Source organism: Scyliorhinus torazame, chromosome 9, assembly GCF_047496885.1.
Source record: "Scyliorhinus torazame isolate Kashiwa2021f chromosome 9, sScyTor2.1, whole genome shotgun sequence".
Classification (NCBI taxonomy): Eukaryota; Metazoa; Chordata; class Chondrichthyes; order Carcharhiniformes; family Scyliorhinidae; genus Scyliorhinus; species Scyliorhinus torazame.
Window position 1 is genome coordinate 27,648,267 of NC_092715.1, and position 20,483 is coordinate 27,668,749.

At 44.2% G+C, this 20,483-nt stretch overlaps 1 protein-coding gene across 4 annotated transcripts in view; it reads right to left on the reverse strand.

Annotated features, from left to right (window-relative positions):
* LOC140429131 (serine/threonine-protein kinase Nek1-like) overlaps positions 1 to 18,228 on the reverse strand; it is a 186,034-nt gene extending 167,806 nt beyond the window's left edge. For all 4 annotated transcript variants that reach the window (XM_072515738.1, XM_072515740.1, XM_072515739.1 and 1 more), the window contains exons 1-6: positions 18,134 to 18,228; positions 14,646 to 14,794; positions 14,452 to 14,548; positions 11,588 to 11,685; positions 4,160 to 4,243; positions 1,784 to 1,851 (exon numbers count right to left, since the gene is read on the reverse strand). In XM_072515738.1, coding sequence (XP_072371839.1) covers positions 1,784 to 1,851; positions 4,160 to 4,243; positions 11,588 to 11,685; positions 14,452 to 14,548; positions 14,646 to 14,762 — 464 coding nt within the window. In that variant the 5' untranslated portion in view covers positions 14,763 to 14,794; positions 18,134 to 18,228. The remainder of the gene's footprint in view (positions 1 to 1,783; positions 1,852 to 4,159; positions 4,244 to 11,587; positions 11,686 to 14,451; positions 14,549 to 14,645; positions 14,795 to 18,133) is intronic.
* Positions 18,229 to 20,483: the final 2,255 nt, after the last annotated feature.

Sequence of the window (20,483 nt, forward strand, 5' to 3'; positions counted from 1 at the left end):
CAGACTCAACTACCTCACTATCCACCTCGATCAAGAATTCTATCATATTATAGTCATTCACCCCCAAGGGTTCTCTCACAACTAGATTGTCAACATCTCATTGCACAACATCCAGTCCAAGGTGGCCTGCTCCCTTATTGGTTCCTCAAATGTATTGGTCCAGAAAATCATCCTGGACACACTCCAAAAACTCCTCCTTTATTGTACTGTGGCTAATTTGACTCACCCAATCTACATGCAGATTAAAGTCCCCCATAATCACAGATGTTACCTCATCACATGCATCTGATTTCCTGTCTAATGTTGTTCCCAGCATTACCACTACAGTTTGGTGGCCTGTATACCACCCCTACACGTTTTTTGCCCTTGGTGTTTCTTAACACAATCCATAAAGATCTTAATTGATGCATCAGGCTTTAACTAACCAAACAATATTGTGGCAGTCACCACATATTTATTTTCACTCAACATTTTTTTCAAAAAAGTGGACTTTGCAGCATAATATCTCACCTTGCCTTGCAAAGCCTCTTCTACCAGACAAAGCATTCCTTCAAATGCTTCTGCCATCAAAATTAAATTGCATGAAGATGAAGCCCAAGCATTGCTTGGGGGTCAGGAAGTAAGATGAGATACAAATTTAATCCCGAGTGGTCAATTTGGAACAGATACCTTTCCAGGGGTAATAAAACTTTGGAATATCTACCCATCGGGTCAAAAACAATAGCAGTGGTCGAAATTCTTGAGAAGGGCAGGTTTGGAAAATCGGATGAGCCATATTGTCCTGCACTTATGGCTCAAAATCACACATGTAAAGATGCAATCTAAATCTATTTTGACAATGAACTGTCCCAACTTGGTATTCAATTTGCAACAAAAACACAACTCACCTGTGCTGACTCACAAAGCTGACTGCAATACTATATTTGTTAAGACATGCCAGTGAACTCTTTCTTTGTCTAAAGATTCAGTTGGACTCTACACCAATCCAGCAGTACATACCACTTACAAGATGAACTGTGGGAACTCACCAAGGTTCCTTAGAAAGTACTTTCCAAACACATGATCACTACAATCTAGAATGACAAGTGCAGCATATACAGGGGAACATCGCCACCTGGAAGTTCCCCTCCAAGCCATGCACCATCCTGACTTGGAAATTGACCACCGTTCCTTCACCATCGCTAGGTCTAAATCCTGGAACTTCCTCCCTAACAGCACAGTGGGTGTACCTACACCACATGAACTGCAATTCAAGAAGGCAGCTCACCACCACCTTCTCTCAAGGGCAGAGATGGGCAATAAATTCTGGCCCAGCCAGCCACGTTCCCATTCCTTGAATTTAAAAAAAGGAGCTCTCTTACTAACATTCCTCCTTCAACCAAAAATCGCAGTAACTGGAACAGGTACACTATTCATGCATTTTATCTTTTCAGATCTTGTGATGCACAAAAAAGCTTCCACATTTGCCCACATAGCAAATAGGTTCCATATTAGGAGGTTCCATATTAGGCTACACAGCAATAGTTACTCCACTTTAATTATTAGTTAAGTAAAATATTTTTGAAGGATTCTGAAACATGTACTGAGGCACTTGGTGAAAGTAAATTAATTTTAAAAGCCCAAATAAATATTAACATATTTCAAATAACTTAAAGCAGAAAATGACTGTCCTCACACATTTTGCACAAAGGGAAAGACAATTTGGCACACATTAGAGAAAAAACTAAAGATCAAAAAAGAGACAATGCAAATTAGATTACTGTTCAAGCAGTTTAAACGCTACCTGTTAAGTACTCTAGCTATTCCAAAATCTCCCAGCTGAACTGTTCCGTCTTTGGTTAGAAAGATATTCTGGATTAGAAAAGGAAAAAAAGAGAGAGGCGCAATTATTACAGAAAACATGCTTGAGTTAATATTTTTCCAACTTTGGGGGCAGGAAAGTGCATGAAATTATTTTCATTCAAGATCAGCGAAGTTTAATGGTCATTGAACTTCCACGTGAGCTTGAAGTGTCATGTACTTCCTACATCTCCAATCCGGTTTGAATATGCACTCTCTTACTTTAATAATGGATTCTAAAAATGCCAGGTGGCATTTTTGACTGAGTAGTCACATGCCAATGAATATCTGCCCGAAGAACCAGCCGAATTTTCATTCCAGTAAGTTCAATGGAACCAAAAATCGGGTGCATTCTACAACAGGTGGCTATTTTTTTTTTTTAATTAATTTATGGAATGTGGGCATCGCTGGCTGGGGCAGCATTTATTGCCGATCCCTAGTTGCCCTTGAGAAGGTGGTGTTGAGCTTTCTTCAACCACTGCAGTTGAAGTGTAGGTACACCCACAATGCTGTTAGGGAAGGAGCTCCAAGATTTTGACCCAGCAACAAGTGAAAGAATGGCGATATATCCCCAAGTCAAGATGCTAAGTGACTTGGAGGGGAACTTCCAGGTGATGGTGTTCCCAGGTATCTACTCCCCTTGTCCTTCTAGATGGCAGGAGTCATGGGTTTGCAAGGTGCTGCCGAAGGAACCTTGGTTAGTTCCTGCAGTGCATCTTGTAGATGATACAGACGGTTGACACTGTGCATTGCTCGTGGAGGGAGTGAATGTTTGTGGAAGAGGTGTCAATCAAGCGAGCTGCTTTGGCCTGGGTGGTGTGGAGCTTCTTGACCATGTGTTGTTGGAGCTGCACTCATCGAAGCAGGTGGACAGTATTCCATCATACTGCTGACTTGTGCCTTGTAGTTTGTAGACATGCTTTGGGGAATCCGGAGGTTAGTTACTTGCCACAGGATGCCGAACCTCTAACCTGCTCTTGCAGCCATGGTATTTATGTGGCTCGTCCAGTTCAGTTTCAGGTCAATGGTAACCCACAGCGTGTCGATAATGGCACTGAATATCAAGGAGCAATGATTAGCTTCTCTCCTGCTGGAGATGATCATTGCCTGGCACAAATGTAACTTTCCACTGGTCAGCCCAAGCCCTGGTATTGTCCAGGTCTCGCAGTATTTAGGCATGAACTGCTCGAGTGTGAGGATTCGTGAATGGTGCTGAACATTACGCAGTCATCACCTCCACAGCAGCTAGGACAAGAGAAAAATGTCCAAAATATATCAAGACCATATACTCCATATAAACTTTTGTTGGAGACAACACCCATTTCAGAGACTTGAAGAAATATTATTTGTGAACATTTTATGAAAAGGTTTTGGAATTAATGTTGCCAAACTACTCGCATAAATGACCTTTGTGAGTTAGAGTGCGCTATCCTTCTGAAGATGGGGAAGAAAAAACATATTATAGACTACTTTAGCCAATAACCTTTATACTAATGCTGTGCCATCCCATCACACCCTCAACCTTCCTGCCATTGCTTTATACAAAGGTGCTTTATTGGCTATAAAGCACTTTGAAATGACCTGATAGCATAGAATCACGACAGTGCAGGAGACCATTCAGCCTATTAAATCTGCACCGACCCTCTGAAAGAGAACCCTACCTGGGCGACTCCCCAACCCTATCCCAATAAGGGGCAATTTATCACGGCCACTCCACCTCACCTGCACATCTTTGGACTCTGGGAGGAAACCGCATCACCCAGAGGAAACTCCTACAGCCACAAGGAGAATGTGCAAACTCCACACAGCCAGTCGGCCAAAGTCAGAATCGAACTCGGGTCCTTGGCTCGTTGAGATAGCAGTGCCTGCCACCGTGCCACCCTCGAAAACTGCTTATAGACACAAATCTTTCTTTTATCCACGATCAGTAATGATGCTGAGAGTTATTTCTTGGCTGCGAAATGCTTGGAGTTCTTTCCCCTCGCCTTCCAGTGCATCATCTGCATCCTTACACCGATTTGTTTTAATGCTCGAGCGACGAATTAGCAAGGAGACTCACATTTAAAAAGAAAGCAGAGAGGGGAATACTAAATCCCAAAGTCAAGACAGAAATCAATCAAATGAAGAAACTAGTAGAGGCCAGAACTACTGGAGTTCAAACACACCTCTTCTGAATGCTCATTGGATTATAGATATGACAGGCAGCTTGAAGTTGTACAATGCACGTGTACCAGTGCACTAATAAAAATACACATTCTATTCAGAGCCATCTATCACATTGCTGAAAATACTGCCTGATGCAATTGAAACATGATCTTACCTGTGATTTTATATCCCTGTGGAGAATCTTTCTATCGTGGACATGTTTCAGGGCTAAGCAGATTTGCACAAACCAATCCAGGATCTATCAAAGGATTATAAAGCAATATTGCTACACAAGTAAAATCTATGCAAAACAGCAAGATCACACATTTGCATTCAAGAGATTACAACAATAAACGGACCAATTGTTCATTTATACATTGTTGCAGAAGTTACTTCGAGTGACAATGTTTATTGTCGGATTTACTCCTACTCCTAACTTTCTAACCAAATCTTGTAAAATAGCAATAGCGAGAGTCTTTTAACACAGTTTATTCCAAGCACAAAAAGTGCAGAAAGAATATACAATTCACCAAGATCCCCTGTCAAAAAGGAAGTGTTTAAATTTGACTAAATTACACTGGAGGGTCGCTCAGATTTATATCGGCACCTTTTCCAAAACTTTTCTCAACCCCCCCCACCACACTCTGATAATACAGGGGACAAAAAAAAGTTACTGATAGGCTAAATAAAGATAAAAATGCATGGCATTAAGGGGAAAGTAGTAGCATGGATGAGGATTGGTTAATTAATAGAAAGCAAAGAGTGGGGATTAATGGGTGTTTCTCTGGTTGGCAATCAGTAGCTAGTGGTGTCCCTCAGGGATCAGTGTTGGGCCCACAATTGTTCACAATTTACATAGATGATTTGGAGTTGGGGACCAAGGGCAATGTGTCCAAGCTTGCAGACGTCACCAAGATGAGTGGTAAAGCAAAAACTGCAGAGGATACCGGAAGTCTGCAGAGGGATTTGGATAGGCTAAGTGAATGGGCTAGGGTCTGGCAGATGGAATACAATGTTGACAAATGTGAGGTTATCCATTTTGGTAGGAATAACAGCAAAAGGGATTATTATTTAAATGATAAAATATTAAAACATGCTGCTGTGCAGAGAGACCTGGGTGTGCCAGTGCATGAGTCGCTAAAAGTTGGTTTACAGGTGCAACAGGTGGTTAACAAGGCGAATGGAATTTTGTCCTTCATTGCTAGAGGGATGGAGTTTAAGACTAGGGAGGTTCTGCTGCAATTGTATAAGGTGTTAGTGAGGCCACACCTGGAGTATTGTGTTCAGTTTTGGTCTCCTTACTTGAGAAATGACATATTGGCACTGGAGGGTATGCTGAGGAGATTCACTAGGTTAATCCCAGAGCTGAAGGAATTGGATTACGAGGAGAGGTTCAGTAGGCTGGGACTGTACTCGTTGGAATTTAGAAGGATAAGGGGGGGGAATCTTATAGAAACATAAAATGATGACGGGAATAGATGGGATAGATGCGGGCAGGTTGTTTCCACTAGCGGGTGAAAGCAGAACTAGGGGGCATAACCTCAAAATAAGGGGAAGTAGATTTAGGACTGAGTTTAGGAGGAACTTCTTCACCCAAAGGGTTGTGAATCTATGGAACTCCCTGCCCAGTGAAGCTGTTGAGGCTCCTTCATTAAATGTTTTCAAGATAAAGATAGATAGTTTTTTTGAAGAATAAAGGGATTAAGGGTTATGGTGTTCGGGCCGGAAAATGGAGCTGAGTCCACAAAAGATCAGCCATGATCTCATTGAATGGTGGAGCAGGCTCGAGGGGCCAGATGGCCTACTCCTGCTCCTAGTTCTTATGTTCTTATGGTCTAAATGAATGCGCAGAATGGTGAAAAATACAGTCAATTAAGGAAAATGTGAGGTCATCCACCATGGGCATAAGAAGGGTACTTTCTAAATGGTAAAAAGCTAGAAACAAGTGGAAATCCAAAGAGTCCAGGTGTATAGCTCATTATAATGTCATGAACAGGTATAGTAAATAATCAAAAAGGCGAATTAAATGTTGGTCATTATATTTAAAAGGATTAGAATACAAGGGGTAGAGGTCATGTGTTAATTATACTTCGCCCTGCCCATTACAGTGAATAGTTCGAGGAACCACACCTTAGAGAGCAAGTATACATTGGGCTGAGAGGGAGCGCAATGCAGATTTACCCGATTAATATCTCAAGGGTTATCATAAATTATAACATATCAAAAATTGATCTTTGAAGCCTGAAAAATGTTTTCAAAATTTTGCCCAAGTATAAAATCTGAAACACTGGTGTTAGGCCATCACCATTTTGAAGTGTGAGAAAAAATGGCAGCAATTAAAATGAAACCAGCAACATGATTATTGAATGAACTAATTTTACAAGGATATCTTTAACCACATTCAAATGTAAAATATCAACGTGATCATCCTTGGTGCAACATTCAATCATTGCAACGTTCAGTGAATTCATTCAGTCACTTTGGCTATGGCATCATCGCAAGGACCTTTCTGGATCAGATTTGGCACTTTCAGAATCATCCTTCCACAATAAATCATCTTCTCCATCCATTGTATTGGACAGTCCACATTTTTTTTGAAACAATTGATCAGTTTGTGCATTAATAGATCCCCATAATTTGAGGATGAGACTACAGAAAACATCAAGGAGGCAGCACACATATTTCCACTCATAGAACATACAGAAGAGGCCATTCAGCCCATCGAGTCTGCACCGACCCCCTTAAACGCTCACTTCCACCCTATCCCCATAACCCAATAACCCCTCCTAACCTTTTTGGTCACTAAGGGCAATTTATCACGGCCAATCCACCTAACCTGCACGTCTTTGGATTGTGGGAGGAAACCGGAGCACCCGGAGGAAATCCACGCAGACACGGGGAGAACGTGCAGACTCCGCACAGACAGTGACCCAGCGGGGAATCAGACCTGGGACCCTGGCGCTGTGAAGCCACAGTGCTATTCACTTGTGCTGTGCTGCCTCTCAAGCCTGCTCTGTAAATTAACTAGATCATGCTGATGTCCGACCTCAACGCCATCTTCCCACAAATCTCTTGAAATCATTGGTATCTAGGAATCCATTGATCTCTGCTTTGAACATACTCACTAAGCTTCCACTGCCTTTTGAAGTCGAGGATTCCAAAGATTCACCACCCTTTGGCTGAAGAAATTCCTCTCTCAGTCCCAAGTGGCTTGCTCCTTATTCTGAGGTCCCCTAGCTCAGCAACTTCCACCCGGGGAAATCATTCTTCCTGCATCTACCCTGTAAGAATTTTATACACTCCAATGAGATCACTTCTGATTCTTCTAAACTCTAGAGAATGCAGACGCAGTTTCCTCAATCATTCCTCGGAGGGCAATCCCACAATCCCAGGGATATGAGAGAGAGACAGAGACAGAGACAGAGAGAGAGAGACAGAGAGAGAGAGACAGAGAGAGAGAGAGACAGAGACAGAGAGAGAGAGAGAGAATAGAATCATAGAATTTACAGTGCAGAAGGAGGCCATTCGGCCCATCGGGTCTGCACCGGCTCTTGGAAAGAGCACCCTACCCAAGGTCCACACCTCCACCCTAACCCCATAACCCAGTAACCCCACCCAACACGAAGGGCAATGTTGGACACTAAGGGCAATTTATCATGGCCAATCCACCTAACCTGCACATCTTTGGACTGTGGGAGGAAACCGGAGCACCCGGAGGAAACCCACGAACACACGGGGAGGATGTGCAGACTCCACACAGACAGTGACCCAAGCCGGAATCGAACCTGGGACCCTGGAGCTGTGAAGCATTTGTGCTATCCACAATGCTACCGTGCTGCCCCTGCATCTCGAGAGAGAGCGCGAGAGAGGCTAATGTTGAGTCTGGATGACTCTTTGTCAAAGCTCCCTCTAGGTGTTTCGCTCCCTCTATGGTAAATGTATTCTTCTTTAGGGAAGCAGACCAAAGCTGTATATAATACTCCAGGTGTCATTTTACAAGGCTCTACACAACTGCAGCAAGACTTCTTTATTCCTGGACTCAAATCCCCTTGCAATAATGGCCAACTTGAACAAGAACCGTTCCTTTGGATACCAACACTTCCTAATCACTCCCCATTTAAGAAATACTCTGCGGGCGTGATGTTCCCAAAAGGGATAAAGTTCCACAGTGAGCACATTTAGCCGCGTGCTTCCCAGCACACGCAGTGCAGAGAAACGTGGCTATTCAACGCTATTAGTGTTGAATAATGGGCCTAAACAGGGAACGTGCTATCGAGGTCGCACATAGCCCCGTTTTTTGCAATGGGGAGCTCCGCTCGCCAGAAGTGCCTGTTGTAACGAGAGATAGGGTCGCCATTCTTAAATGGCGTCCTGATCTCCAAGGACCACAAAAAAAAAAAAAAATTCCCGACCTCCCCCCAACCCAAATGCAACATGGAAAGGTTCCCTGCACCCATCCCAACACCCACAGTGGGCAACCACGGCCCAATCACGCAAGTGCACAAAATGCCAGCTTGGCACCTTGGCAGTGCCAACCTGCCACCCAGATGGCACTGACAGTGGCAGGCTGGCAGTGCCAGAGTGCCAAGCTGGGACCAGCTGTGCCAGGGCACCATCCTGCCCAAAGGGCATGCAGCCGAGGGCCTCCGATGCCCACGAATGGCGTTCCGTGAGGTCCCCGTTTGTGGGGACCAATACCAAACGCCGCTTGCCCGAGGTGAAGGGATTGAATCCCAAAGCTTCAGGTACGTTGGAAATCTGCACATTAGAGCAAGGCTCTCTCTTATATGCAGATTTGCCAAAGTGATCTCGCCCATTGTGGGCAGGATTCTCCTTGCAATGTCTCGCAAGATTACTTTGAATCTCACTAGGCGTTGCAAACTTTGTGGATCTCGGGAACGGGGTCACCCAGCTTCCATCAGCCACGTTACGCTGCAGCGAGCTGTTTTTCCAGCAGAAGATCGCGCCCTGCATTTGTTTTTCCCAAAGTGAAAAGCTTCACATGTATTAAAATTATATTCAATCTGCCTTGCTTCTTCCCATTCTTTTAGCCCAGTCATTTTCCAGCTCAGGGTTGAAACCTGCAGTTGGGTTGCAGGCAGGTGTCGGGGCCATCAGTCGCAGCGTTCACAATCATGGGCAGAAGTGCCCAATGGCCATGGTTTGTTTTTAAAAGTGCCGGCCGCGATCGGCAACCAGAATGCCGGTGGGCCCGCGCATTTGTGCCCTCCGCAGTGCACAGGCCTGGAGCCCAGCAAAGCAGACCACCTCCTGACGTCAGCACGCTGACCCAGGAGCAAATACTTGGGAGTACCCAATTATGTTTTTCCAATTAAGGGGCAAATTAGCATGGCCAACCCATCTACCCTGCACATGTGTGTGTTGTGGGGGTGAGACCCACGAAGACACGGGGAGAATGTGCAAACTCTACATGGGCAGTGACCCGGGGCCGGGATCAAACCTGGGTCCGCGGTGCCGTGAGGCAGCAGTGCTAACCACTGCACCACTGTGCCACCCATGGCCAATGTCTTTTAGGTTCAGAATCAGTACCACGTAAGTTCCTTTTGTAGCTCAGTTTATCGAATGCACAACTGAACCATAAAACCAGAAGGACTCAAATTTGGCTGCTAGTCTGTATGGTGTGGAGGTAGTAATAAAGGCAACAACTGTGCTTTAGACACAAGTGCTTCACAGATAGGCATATGGAAAACTTAGAAAGCTCTGGGAGGCAAGTTAGAAAATGTGGGTGTACCTGCACCACATGGACTGCAGCAATTCAGGAGAGGCAACCTACCACCACTTTCTCAAGGGCTGTTCGGCATGGGCAATACCATATCCCATTAAAAACTAAAACAAATTCAAATTAATATAAGTCATGGATAGCTCCAGTGGGCTGGATAACAGAATAATAGTGATGATGCATGCCAAATGCTGATCGTTCAAGGAAGGAAACACAATGCCAGAATCATAGCCAACTGAAGCACTATAATTGGCCTCAGTATCCTGGGGCTGTGGAGGGATAACTAGTCAGATTCCTGTTCCTTATCATAATCAAGAGTTCCCTGCTGGAAGTGTATTTGCATTTGATGAGGACAGTACGTGCTTCATTTGTGATACCCGCACCTCCAATATTGAATTACCCAATCAACATTGACCATCAATAATCATGCTTCAATAATGGTTAGTTCATCGTCAGACCAATGCTCAGTGCATTGGAGTCATATCTATTCTATTGGAAAGTAGTTTGTCTACTAGGTTTGCTCATTGTGCCAAAATATTTTTTTTAATACATTTATTTGTACCCGAGGTGGGTTTTACTGGCTGGACCAGTATTAATAGGCCATCCATAATTGCCCTCGAGAGGTTGGTGGGGAGCTGTCTTGTCGAACCCCTGCAGTGCATGCGATGTAGGTACACCCACAGTGCTGCTAGGGTGGGAGTCCCAGGATTTAGACCCAGTGACAATGAAGGAATGGTGATATATTTCCAAGTCAGGGTGGTGCGTGGCTTACAATACTGTGTAAGCAATATTTCTTCTCAATTGGTTCTCCCATGTAACTCAGTCCATGAGCTATTTATCTTTTCCTGGCTTCTGTATGTTTTCACCCTCACCTGCTATATATTCCATCTGCTTTCATTTGAGAATACTCAAAAGTGTCAAAAGAAATCATAAATCCAGATCGGTTTCTCCCACATTTGAAGGTAAAGAAATGAATGATAATGACTTAAGGAAAAGTCAGCTGGGTACAACGATAATACAGAAACAGGACTGAAATTAAACTAATTTCACGAGAAGGCAGTTATGCAGCTTTATCATCTGGATGTCGTGTAACAAATTACTGCGGCTATCAGAGTTTTTAAAATAATTTATTCATGTACAGGATGTGGGCATCACTGGTTAGGCCAGCATTTGTTGCCCATCCTTAGTGGCTCTCGAGAAGGTGGTGGTGATCTGCCTTCTTGAACTGCTGCAGTCCCTGAGGGGTAGGTACACCCACAATGCTTTAGGGAGGGAGTTCCAGGATTTTGATCCAGTAACAGTGAAGGAATGGCGATATGTTTCCAAATCAAGATGGTGAATGGCGTGGAGTGGAACTTCCAGGTGGTGGCGTTCCCAGGTACCTGCTGCTCTTGTCCATCAAGCGGTCGTGGGTTAGGAAGGTGCTGCCTAATTCCTACAGTGTAGAGTATAGTCACTAGAATTTCAGCAAAGTAAAACATGGAACTTTCATTAACTGTGAGAATCACCAATATTACAACTAAACATCTTTTATCCTTCCAAATGTGGGGCAAATCTGGAGATGACGTTTTGAATACAAAATATGAGAATGCGATCCATCTCTGTCACCAGAAGCAGTGGCAGTGGTGTAATCTCAGATGACGACTAAAAATTTTGCAAAACCCTTAATCAATCATTTTAAGTGTAGACTTCTTCTTATGATGCATTGGTAGCAATAGGCTAAATATATCTCGTGAGAGGAGGTAAACAGATGAAAAGACTGGATCAGGACAGATTCTCCAACAGTGCAGCTGGATTAAAAAATATTTCACAATTTCAACATGAACACGACTAAATATTATATGAAAAACAAATCATTTTTACCTGGTGCTCGGTGAATAAAATCCCTTTCTGGGCATTAATCCGTTTGAAAAGATCACCACCTTCGCAGTAATCCATGACTATGTAAAGGCAGCCATTTTCTGTCAAAGAAATACATTTGAAACTTCGAGACTTAAATATTAAAGTGGCCAATACTTAAAACTTCCAGTTTACACGATTTGCTTTTGACACTATTTACTTTTGACTTATTCCAGGAGTAATGGCAAAAGAACTGATATACCTTATTTAATGAAGATACTCTTAATTCCTCATTTTAATCTGCATGAGTATACAGTTATGTAATGTTGATGCTGAATGCACTCAGTCACCTATTTTTCTCTTTCCAACGAAAACAGTTACTATGTAGACATCACCTGAGAACCAGAGGCCAAGTTCTTGTTTGTTTTGTGCATTTGTTCTCAGGATGAGGACAATGCCAGCAAGGCCACATTAAAGTCCACACCGAGTTGCCCTGAAAATGCGATGGTGGGCTTTCTCTGCTTGAACTGCAGCAGTCCTTGTGACAAAGATACTTAACCGTATTATGACGCAAAACTATCCAAATCTAAAATCAGATGCTTTCAAAGTTAGGCATCATAGCCAATCAAACTGCACCAGCTGAAGTCATTGGATGAATCCAACATTTTATTATAGCTGCTTTCCCAGTCAAAAGAGATACTGCCCTCTCTCACAGATCATGGGCCTCACAAACAGAGCAAAATTCAACATGCGCCATAAATTCAATTTGTAAGTATTGTGTCTAATGGCCTTTTCTTTTTATTCTGCACGAAAGTCATCAGGTTTTTAAAAATTACTCCAGAAGCTGAAGCTTTTTGCAAAACCTGGTGTAAAAAGAAACAAACTTGGACACATGTATTTGCATCCGATTTTATGCAGGGTGTCAAAGAATTCTGCTTAATGAGAGAGTGCCCCATAAAATATGGTAGTCATTTATTTACTGAGTCACGTCATCATTTTATGTTAACTACAGACTGCTGTTTCACATGGTGCTCTCTTTTATGGAGTCATTCACAGGATCAGGGCATTGCTAGCAACACTGGAATTTCTTGCCCCTCCCCCCCGTAACTGGCCCCCAGTAAGGTGGCAATGACAACCGAGTGGCTTGCTAGACCATTTCAGAGAGCAGTTAAGAATCAACCACATTGCTGTGATCCATCATCACGTACAAACCAAACCAGGTGAGGATAGCAGATATCCTCCCCGAAAGGATACCTGCGAACCACATGAATCACAGAATCTTTACAGTACAGGCCATTCGGCCCATCAAGTCTAATACTAGCTCGCTGATAGACCATTCTACTTACTCCCACTCCCTCCCTTATCACTCGACCGTTGCATATTCTCTCTTTTCAGATAGCAATCCAATTCCCTTTTAAATACCTCAACTGGACCTGCCTCCACCACCCTCTCAGGAAGTTTGTTACAGATTCCCAACCACCGTGAAAAAAAGTCCTCACATCACTTTTACTCCTTCTGCCAATTATTTTGAATCTGTGCATAATAAAAATAATAATAATCTTTATTGTCACAAGTAGGCTTACTTTAACACTGCAATGAAGTTACTGTGAAAAGCCCCTAGTCACCACACTCCAGCACCTGTTCGGGTACACAAGAGGGAGAATTCAGAATGCCCAAATTACCTAACAGCACGTCTTTCGGGACTTGTGGGAGGAAACCGGAGCACCCGGAGGAAACCCACGCAGACACAGGGAGAACGTGCAGACTCCGCACACAGTGACCCAAGCCGGGAATCGAACCTGGGACCCTGGAGCTGTGAAGCAACAGTACTAACCACTCTGCTACCGTGCAGCCCGTAGTTTTTGATGCTCTCGAATGGGAAAGTTTCTCACCATTTATCCTGTCCCTATACCTTAGGATCTTGAGTACGTCGATCAAGCCTCCTCTCACTTGTCGTCTTTTTCTTCAAGGAAAACAGCCCCAACTGCTCCAATCTATCCTCGTAGCTACAGTTCTTTATCCCGGGAATCATTATTGTAGATGTCCTCTGTACTCTATCCAATGCCTGCACATCCTTCCTCAAGTATGGCACCCAGAATGGGACTCCGTACTCCAGATGAGGCCTAACAAGTGTCTTGTACAAGTCCAACATGACCTCCTTACCCTTGTACTCACTGGCCCTTTTAACAAATCCTATGTTAGTATATCCTTTATTAACTGCTCTCTCAATGCACCCTGCCATTTTCAATGACTTATGCACATATACCCCGATGCTGCTCTGTTCTTGCACCTCCTTTAGAATTTCTCTCTTTCTTTTGTTGTCTCTCCATATTCTTCCTGCCAAGGTGAATCACCTTATATTTCTCTGCATTGAACTTCATTTGCCACTTCTCTGCCCAATCCACCAACATGTTTCGGTCCTTTGAAGTTCAAGACTATCCTCATCATAGTTGACAGCGTTTCCAAGCAAGTTGAGTTTTTAATCAATAATTCAATATTTTGATGGTCAACGTTATTAAGACTTGGTTGTTATTCCAAGTTTTCTATAACTAAATGAATTTGAATTTTCCAGCAGCCGTGGCAGGATTTATGCCTTCAGTTCAGCCCAGGCAGCTATCTGGTCTACAAACAAGCATAAACCGTATTCTGGTTGAGACATTTTAGCAGCAAGAAATAGAACAGTGTCCTATTTTGAGCAATAAAGATCAGCACCAAGAGCTCCAGGTTATAGCAAGGGCCTCTCTCACAAGGAATTACCCCTCGTGCTGTCAACAATTCAAGTTGAAGTACACAGTTCCTAATACCTGAAGTTACAGTGCAGAAATATGGGCCTAAAATACAAACACACTCTGACCCACATAATTGGATATGCTCAAGCTTATTCTCACCTTCAAATGATTCCTTGTACTGTACAATGTTTGGATGTTTCATATTTGCCAAAACAGCAACTTCTCTCCTCGACTCTTCCCTTTCCTTATTAGGCATCTGTGAACAAAGGAGGAGGAAAGGTCTTTGAACAAATATTATCCTGGCACGTCTTTCTTCAGGTTAAATCTGAGAGTCCACAAAAAGATTTACTCACCCTGGAGATATTGATTTCTTTGATAACATATTGTCTGCCATCTTCTTTCGAGTTCACGAGAATAGCTTTTCCAAATGATCCTTCCCCGATTTTGTTCACCTTAATGTATTTATCCATAGTGCTTGATGCAAAATATCCTCATGCTCACGCTGTGTGAACAAAACACTCTCTTCAGCAAATCATTCCCAAACCTGACAACTCACTCCGAACAAAAAAGGCTGTTTCATTAATTAAATGAGTAGCAGAGTTGGAAATTGATCTACGCCCTTCTCCTAATGCACAATAAAATTATGTCTTCAGGCTTCACGGGAAGGGGTGGAATACGTATCACGGCTCCGGGGAACCTCTCCTGTTGAAAGTCCTGGCAGAAAATGCACCCCACTACCAACGATGCAGAACTCAACCTTTAAAATCGAAAACGACAAAACATCTGTCCATATCTTAATTGATTTACATCTACATTTACTCCATTTAATCTAATTCTTCCACTCAATGTACGTCTACTTTTACTCCATTTAATCTAATTCTTCTACTCATGTAAAGCTTCCAGCTCAGAGAACAGGCAGATGGGAAAAGGCATCCTCTGTGATTTCCAAGCTGGAGGAGCAAGCTGAAAGAAAAACAAGTAACTCTAATTTTTGACCAAGCGAAAGGCGAGACCCTCTGCTACCTACGGCCATGTCTCCAATCGATCAAACCGAGAACTCCAAGAGAGAAGCAGCACTAATATTAGGTCTCATTCAGAAATTAGGTGGTCCAACTGGGCTTTGGCCCAGTCTCCAGAGTGAAGATTGACCCTCCGAATGAACATGACAAATAAATTAAGCAGTTTGAAAGCGGGCCAACTACATGTCAGAAAATCATGCATATTTGAAAAGCAATCCACAGCAGTACAGAGGCAAGCCACTTTTCCTATATTTTTGACCGCTGCACATCATCTGATGTGATCATAAAACAAGTTCATTAAGTACCTAAGTTTTGGTATACATTAAAGCAAGTCACACATTTCTGCGGGGAGGGTGGAGACCCTAACCCCTGCAAATACCAAGACATTCCTCCATAAATAGTGACACCATATTATCAATTCAATTCAAAGAACAAACCAGCACAGGAAAACCCTTTCGGCCCTCCAAGTCTGTACCGGTCATGATACCACCCTTAGCCAAAACCCTAGGAATACAATACTCTGTGCAGTAACTGTTAGCAGCTCATTTCAATGTTGCACAATGTAGTAAATTCTCAAAACATGCCAGACAGAAATCAGATGACCTTGTGGATTGAATACTCATCATTATTCTCGTAAACATTTTCAGGGGCTGGTTTAGCACAGGGCTAAATAGCTGGCCTTTAACGCAGACCAAGGCAGGCCAGCAGCACGGTTCAATTCCCATACCAGCCTCCCCAAACAGGTACCAGAATGTGGCGACTAGGGGCTTTTCACAGCAACTTCATCTGAAGCCTACTTGTGACAATAAGCGATTTATTTCATTTTTCAAATACATAGAAGGGACACACTGTATTCTTCACCTTATAAGTTTCTTTTCACAGTTTCCAACTTCAAAAGCATTACACCAGCTAACAAAAACAAAATACAACTTTAAGAACTTATTTAATACAATGAACAAAGTTCGTGTGGGAGCGTTTTCAATTGAACAAAACAGTTAATAAAGCAAATTACTGCGGACGCTGAAATCTGAAACAACAATAGATATACTGGACAATCTCAACCGGTCAGACAGCATCTGGGAGCTAATGTTTTGAGTCTGGATGACTCTTTATCAACGCAGTTAAAAATGCACATTGGATCGTGGGCTTTAGAAATTGAATATAGAACATACAGTGCAGAAGGCCATTCGGCCCATCGGGTCTGCACCGACCCACTTAAACCCTCACTTCCACCCTATCTCCGTAACCCAATAACCCCTCCTAACCTTTTTGGTCACTATGGGCAATTTATCATGGCCAATCCACCAAACCTGCACGTCTTTGGACTGTGGGAAGAAACCGGAGCACCCGGAGGAAACCCACGCAGACACGTGGAGAACATGCAGACTCCACACAGACAGTGACCCAGCAGGGAATCGAACCTGGGACCCTGGCACTGTGAAGCCACAGTGCTACCCACTTGTGCTACCGTGCTGCCCTTGAGGCACAATAGGAAAGGCTAAACCTGTATGAAACATTAGCTGAGTCCCAACTAGAGTATTGTGTCCAATTCTGGGCTCCACAATTAGAAAGGATGTGAAGGCTTTGGAGAATACAGAAGAGACAGATTAAAACAGTTCCAGGGATGAAGTTACATGGTTAGAATGTGGAGACGTTTTAGAGAAGAGAGCGCTAAAACGAGATTTGGTAGGTGTTTAAAATAATGAAGGGTTTAAATTGAGTAAATAAAGAGAACCGGTATCCAAGGGTTGAAGAAGGATCAATAACCAGACACTATTGATTTAAAGATGATTGGCAAAAGAACCAGAGATGACATGGGGCAGGGGCAGGAACAGGGACTGTTTAGCACAGGGCTAAATCGCTGGCTTTGAAAGCAGACCAAGGCAGGCCAGCAGCACTGTTCAATTCCTGTAACAGCCTCCCCGAACAGGCGCCGGAATGTGGCGACTAGGGGCTTTTCACAGTAACAGTAACTTCATTTGAAGCCTACTTGTGACAATAAGCGATTTTCATTTCATTTCATGAGAAAAACGTTTTGTCACAACCAACGGTTAGGATTTGGAGTGCACCGCGTGACTAGGGGAAGAGACAGAATGTGACACAACCCAAATTTGAAAGCACAGGCACTAATTCAAGGGGCCCAATGCTTGCGCAGTACTATTCTACATAGACTAAAAGGGATATATTACCATCAGATGCATATAAACATCTTGGGACGAGGGAATAATGCCACTTTTCTGGTGCACGTTCTTCTTTCAGCACCTCGACACTGACATAATCTGCAGGAAGTCTCACCCACCTCACACCTTCAGCAAGCAGAGTGGCAGATTGGCTCAGCTGGAACGACCCAATCCCCCAGCAACTATTTCTGCCAATGTGTCATCATCCTTTTTACATTCCATGCAGGAAAAAAAAAATCAAGTGGAGTCTAACGGTTGGACACCTGTGAGGAGGAGAGACTTGCCCCAGCTTTCAGTAGACAGTTTTTAAAATGCCATTTTCAATCACTTGCCTGTGAATGGTATTTCTGAGACACATAGATTGCATTCAAGTGCACAATGCAAAATTGGTGCAGGATTGAGTGGCGACAGCTAGCTGCCCATAGGCGTTAATAAATATATAAATAAATAAACAGCAAGGGACAAGGAGGAGCAGGGCTGCTGGACTGTTGCTCTCCCCCTGCTGCTAGGCGCGGCCTATCTTTCACCAGCACCAGAGGCAGCAACAAGCCCCAAATAAAGCCGCTTTTTGCATTCAGTTGACAACAAAGAGCGCCGAAAGCGACTGACGGCGAATTTGTCGGGTGAAGGCGCAACCCTCACCGTGCCCCGTCCATGCATTCCCCGGCCACCGCACACTCCACTCACTGTCGAGGTCGCGTCGCTGCTTCGCTTGCTTCAGCCGCTCCGCCCTCTCAACCCAACCTGCTGGCGGATGTCGCCTCCCATTGGCTGCGGTGGATCGGGCGCCGCGGTCCGATTGGCCGGCGGGCCCGTCCGTCGCCTCCGCTCCCGCCCCTCTCCGGGGGCCAGTGAGTTTGGTTGTCGCTTGGCGATTGTTCTTCTCCTTGGCAACGGCAGCGCTAGCAACGGGCCCAGCCACCAAGCTCAATGGAGGCAGCCTAGTGCCAGGACCTGTGTATAATATAGAAATGTATCTATGTACATATTTGTATACATTAAATATGGTGCAATAAATATATATAATTTATATACGTAATATTTAAAAGACATGCATATGAATATGATAGCACTTGCACAACTTCAGGGCATCCCAAAGGATTGAAGACCATCAGGCCATAAGACACAGGAGCAGAATTGGGCCATTCGGCCCATCGAGTCTGCTACACCATTCAATCATGGCTGATATGTTTCTCATCCCCATTCTGCTGCTTTCTCCCCATAACCCCTGATCCCCTTATTAATCAAGAACCTATCTATCTCTGTCTTAAAGACACTCAGTGATTTGGCCTCCACAGCCTTCTGCGGCAATGAATTCCGGAAAAGCAAAATACCGCAGATGCTGGAAAAACTGAGCAGGTCTGGCAGCCGACCTTCACAGATTGGGCAGGATTCTCCTGGAATTCACATCAGTCTCGCAGTAACTAAAGAAAGACTTCCAGAAGATTGTCCAACAATATTTAACCTTGAGGCCATTGAGTGGGCTGGGCCCCAGGTATCATTGCCCCATCTACCACATCGACCGCACTGAACCCCCCCCCCCTCCCCACCATCCCACCGCCTCAGAACTCCCCCAATAGCCCCAAATCAGGAAAAATGATGCCGCGGCACTGGCTGGGCGAGGGGGCATCTCTATCCCCAGCGTGGAGGAGAGCAGTAAACTGGGAGAGGAGCAGTCTACACCCTCCAGAGGACACTGGGGCCAGGGTGGATGTGGGAGACTGGTGACGTGACTTGTCAAGTGAAATGCCAGAAGTTGAGGTACAAGGTGAGAGTAGCGGTTGGAAACAGCTGTGACAGAGGGAAACTTATCCAGTTCCAATGGAGGTTTTCTTGGTGTTGATGTTTGCAGTTTATATCAGAATGTAATTCTTCTTTCAAAGTATTTCTGTATCCCATTCCCTGTTGTAAGGCAGGAAACGCAGCAGCAAACTAGGGCATGGCAAGTTCCCACATTCAGAAATGCCATTATGTCTAGTTAACTTCTTTTTGGTATGTTGGTTGACGGACACCAGGGATAGCTCCCCTGCTCTTTCTCAGCATAGTAGCATCAGCATCGGAGAGGGCAGATGTTATAACCTGCCTACTGACGATTGGCTGGGGACTAATTACTATCCCACAATCCTATGGGAGTATGAACTTCCCCAATGAGGGGGGCGGAGAAACTCCTACTATAAATAAGCTGGCCAGTCCAGGAACCAGGAGAAAGGAGAAGGTAGCAAGGGAAGTTACTGCTACTGTTATGTATATATTGTTATAGTAAATAAACGTTATTATTTTGTATCCTTAAAACTCGTGCTGGATTCTTCGGGGCCCTTACAAAACTGGCGACGAGGATGGGATAGAGACGCTGACATGACGGAGGCAGCAGACTCTGACTCCGAGATGGAGACACCGGATGAATCAGAGGGGGAATCCTCGGGTCCACAGGCCGTGGATGTACAACCGCGCCGTTCATCACGGAAGCGCCGGTCTCCGTCTCGTTATACGCCACCTGATCCAGCGCCGCGTGCAAATGGCGTCCGGCCTGCGGCCAAATGAGTTCGACGCCTTCCTTCGCCAAGGCCTACGGTGGATTCCTTGGACTTTGGGGGGGGGGAGGAATGTTATAACCTGCCTACTGACGATTGGCTGGGGACTAATTACTATCCCACAATCCTATGGGAGTATGAACTTCCCCAATGAGGGGGGCGGAGAAACTCCTACTATAAATAAGCTGGCCAGTCCAGGAACCAGGAGAAAGGAGAAGGTAGCAAGGGAAGTTACTGCTACTGTTATGTATATATTGTTATAGTAAATAAACGTTATTATTTTGTATCCTTAAAACTCGTGCTGGATTCTTCGGGGCCCTTACAAAAGCAGACTTGGTTTTAACATAGCATCTGAAAAGCGGCCCCTCTGACAGTGTGGCACTGCCTCACTACATTGGAGAATCGGGTTTTAATTTTTGTGCACAAGTCTCTGGAGTGGAACTTGAATGCATAATCTTCTA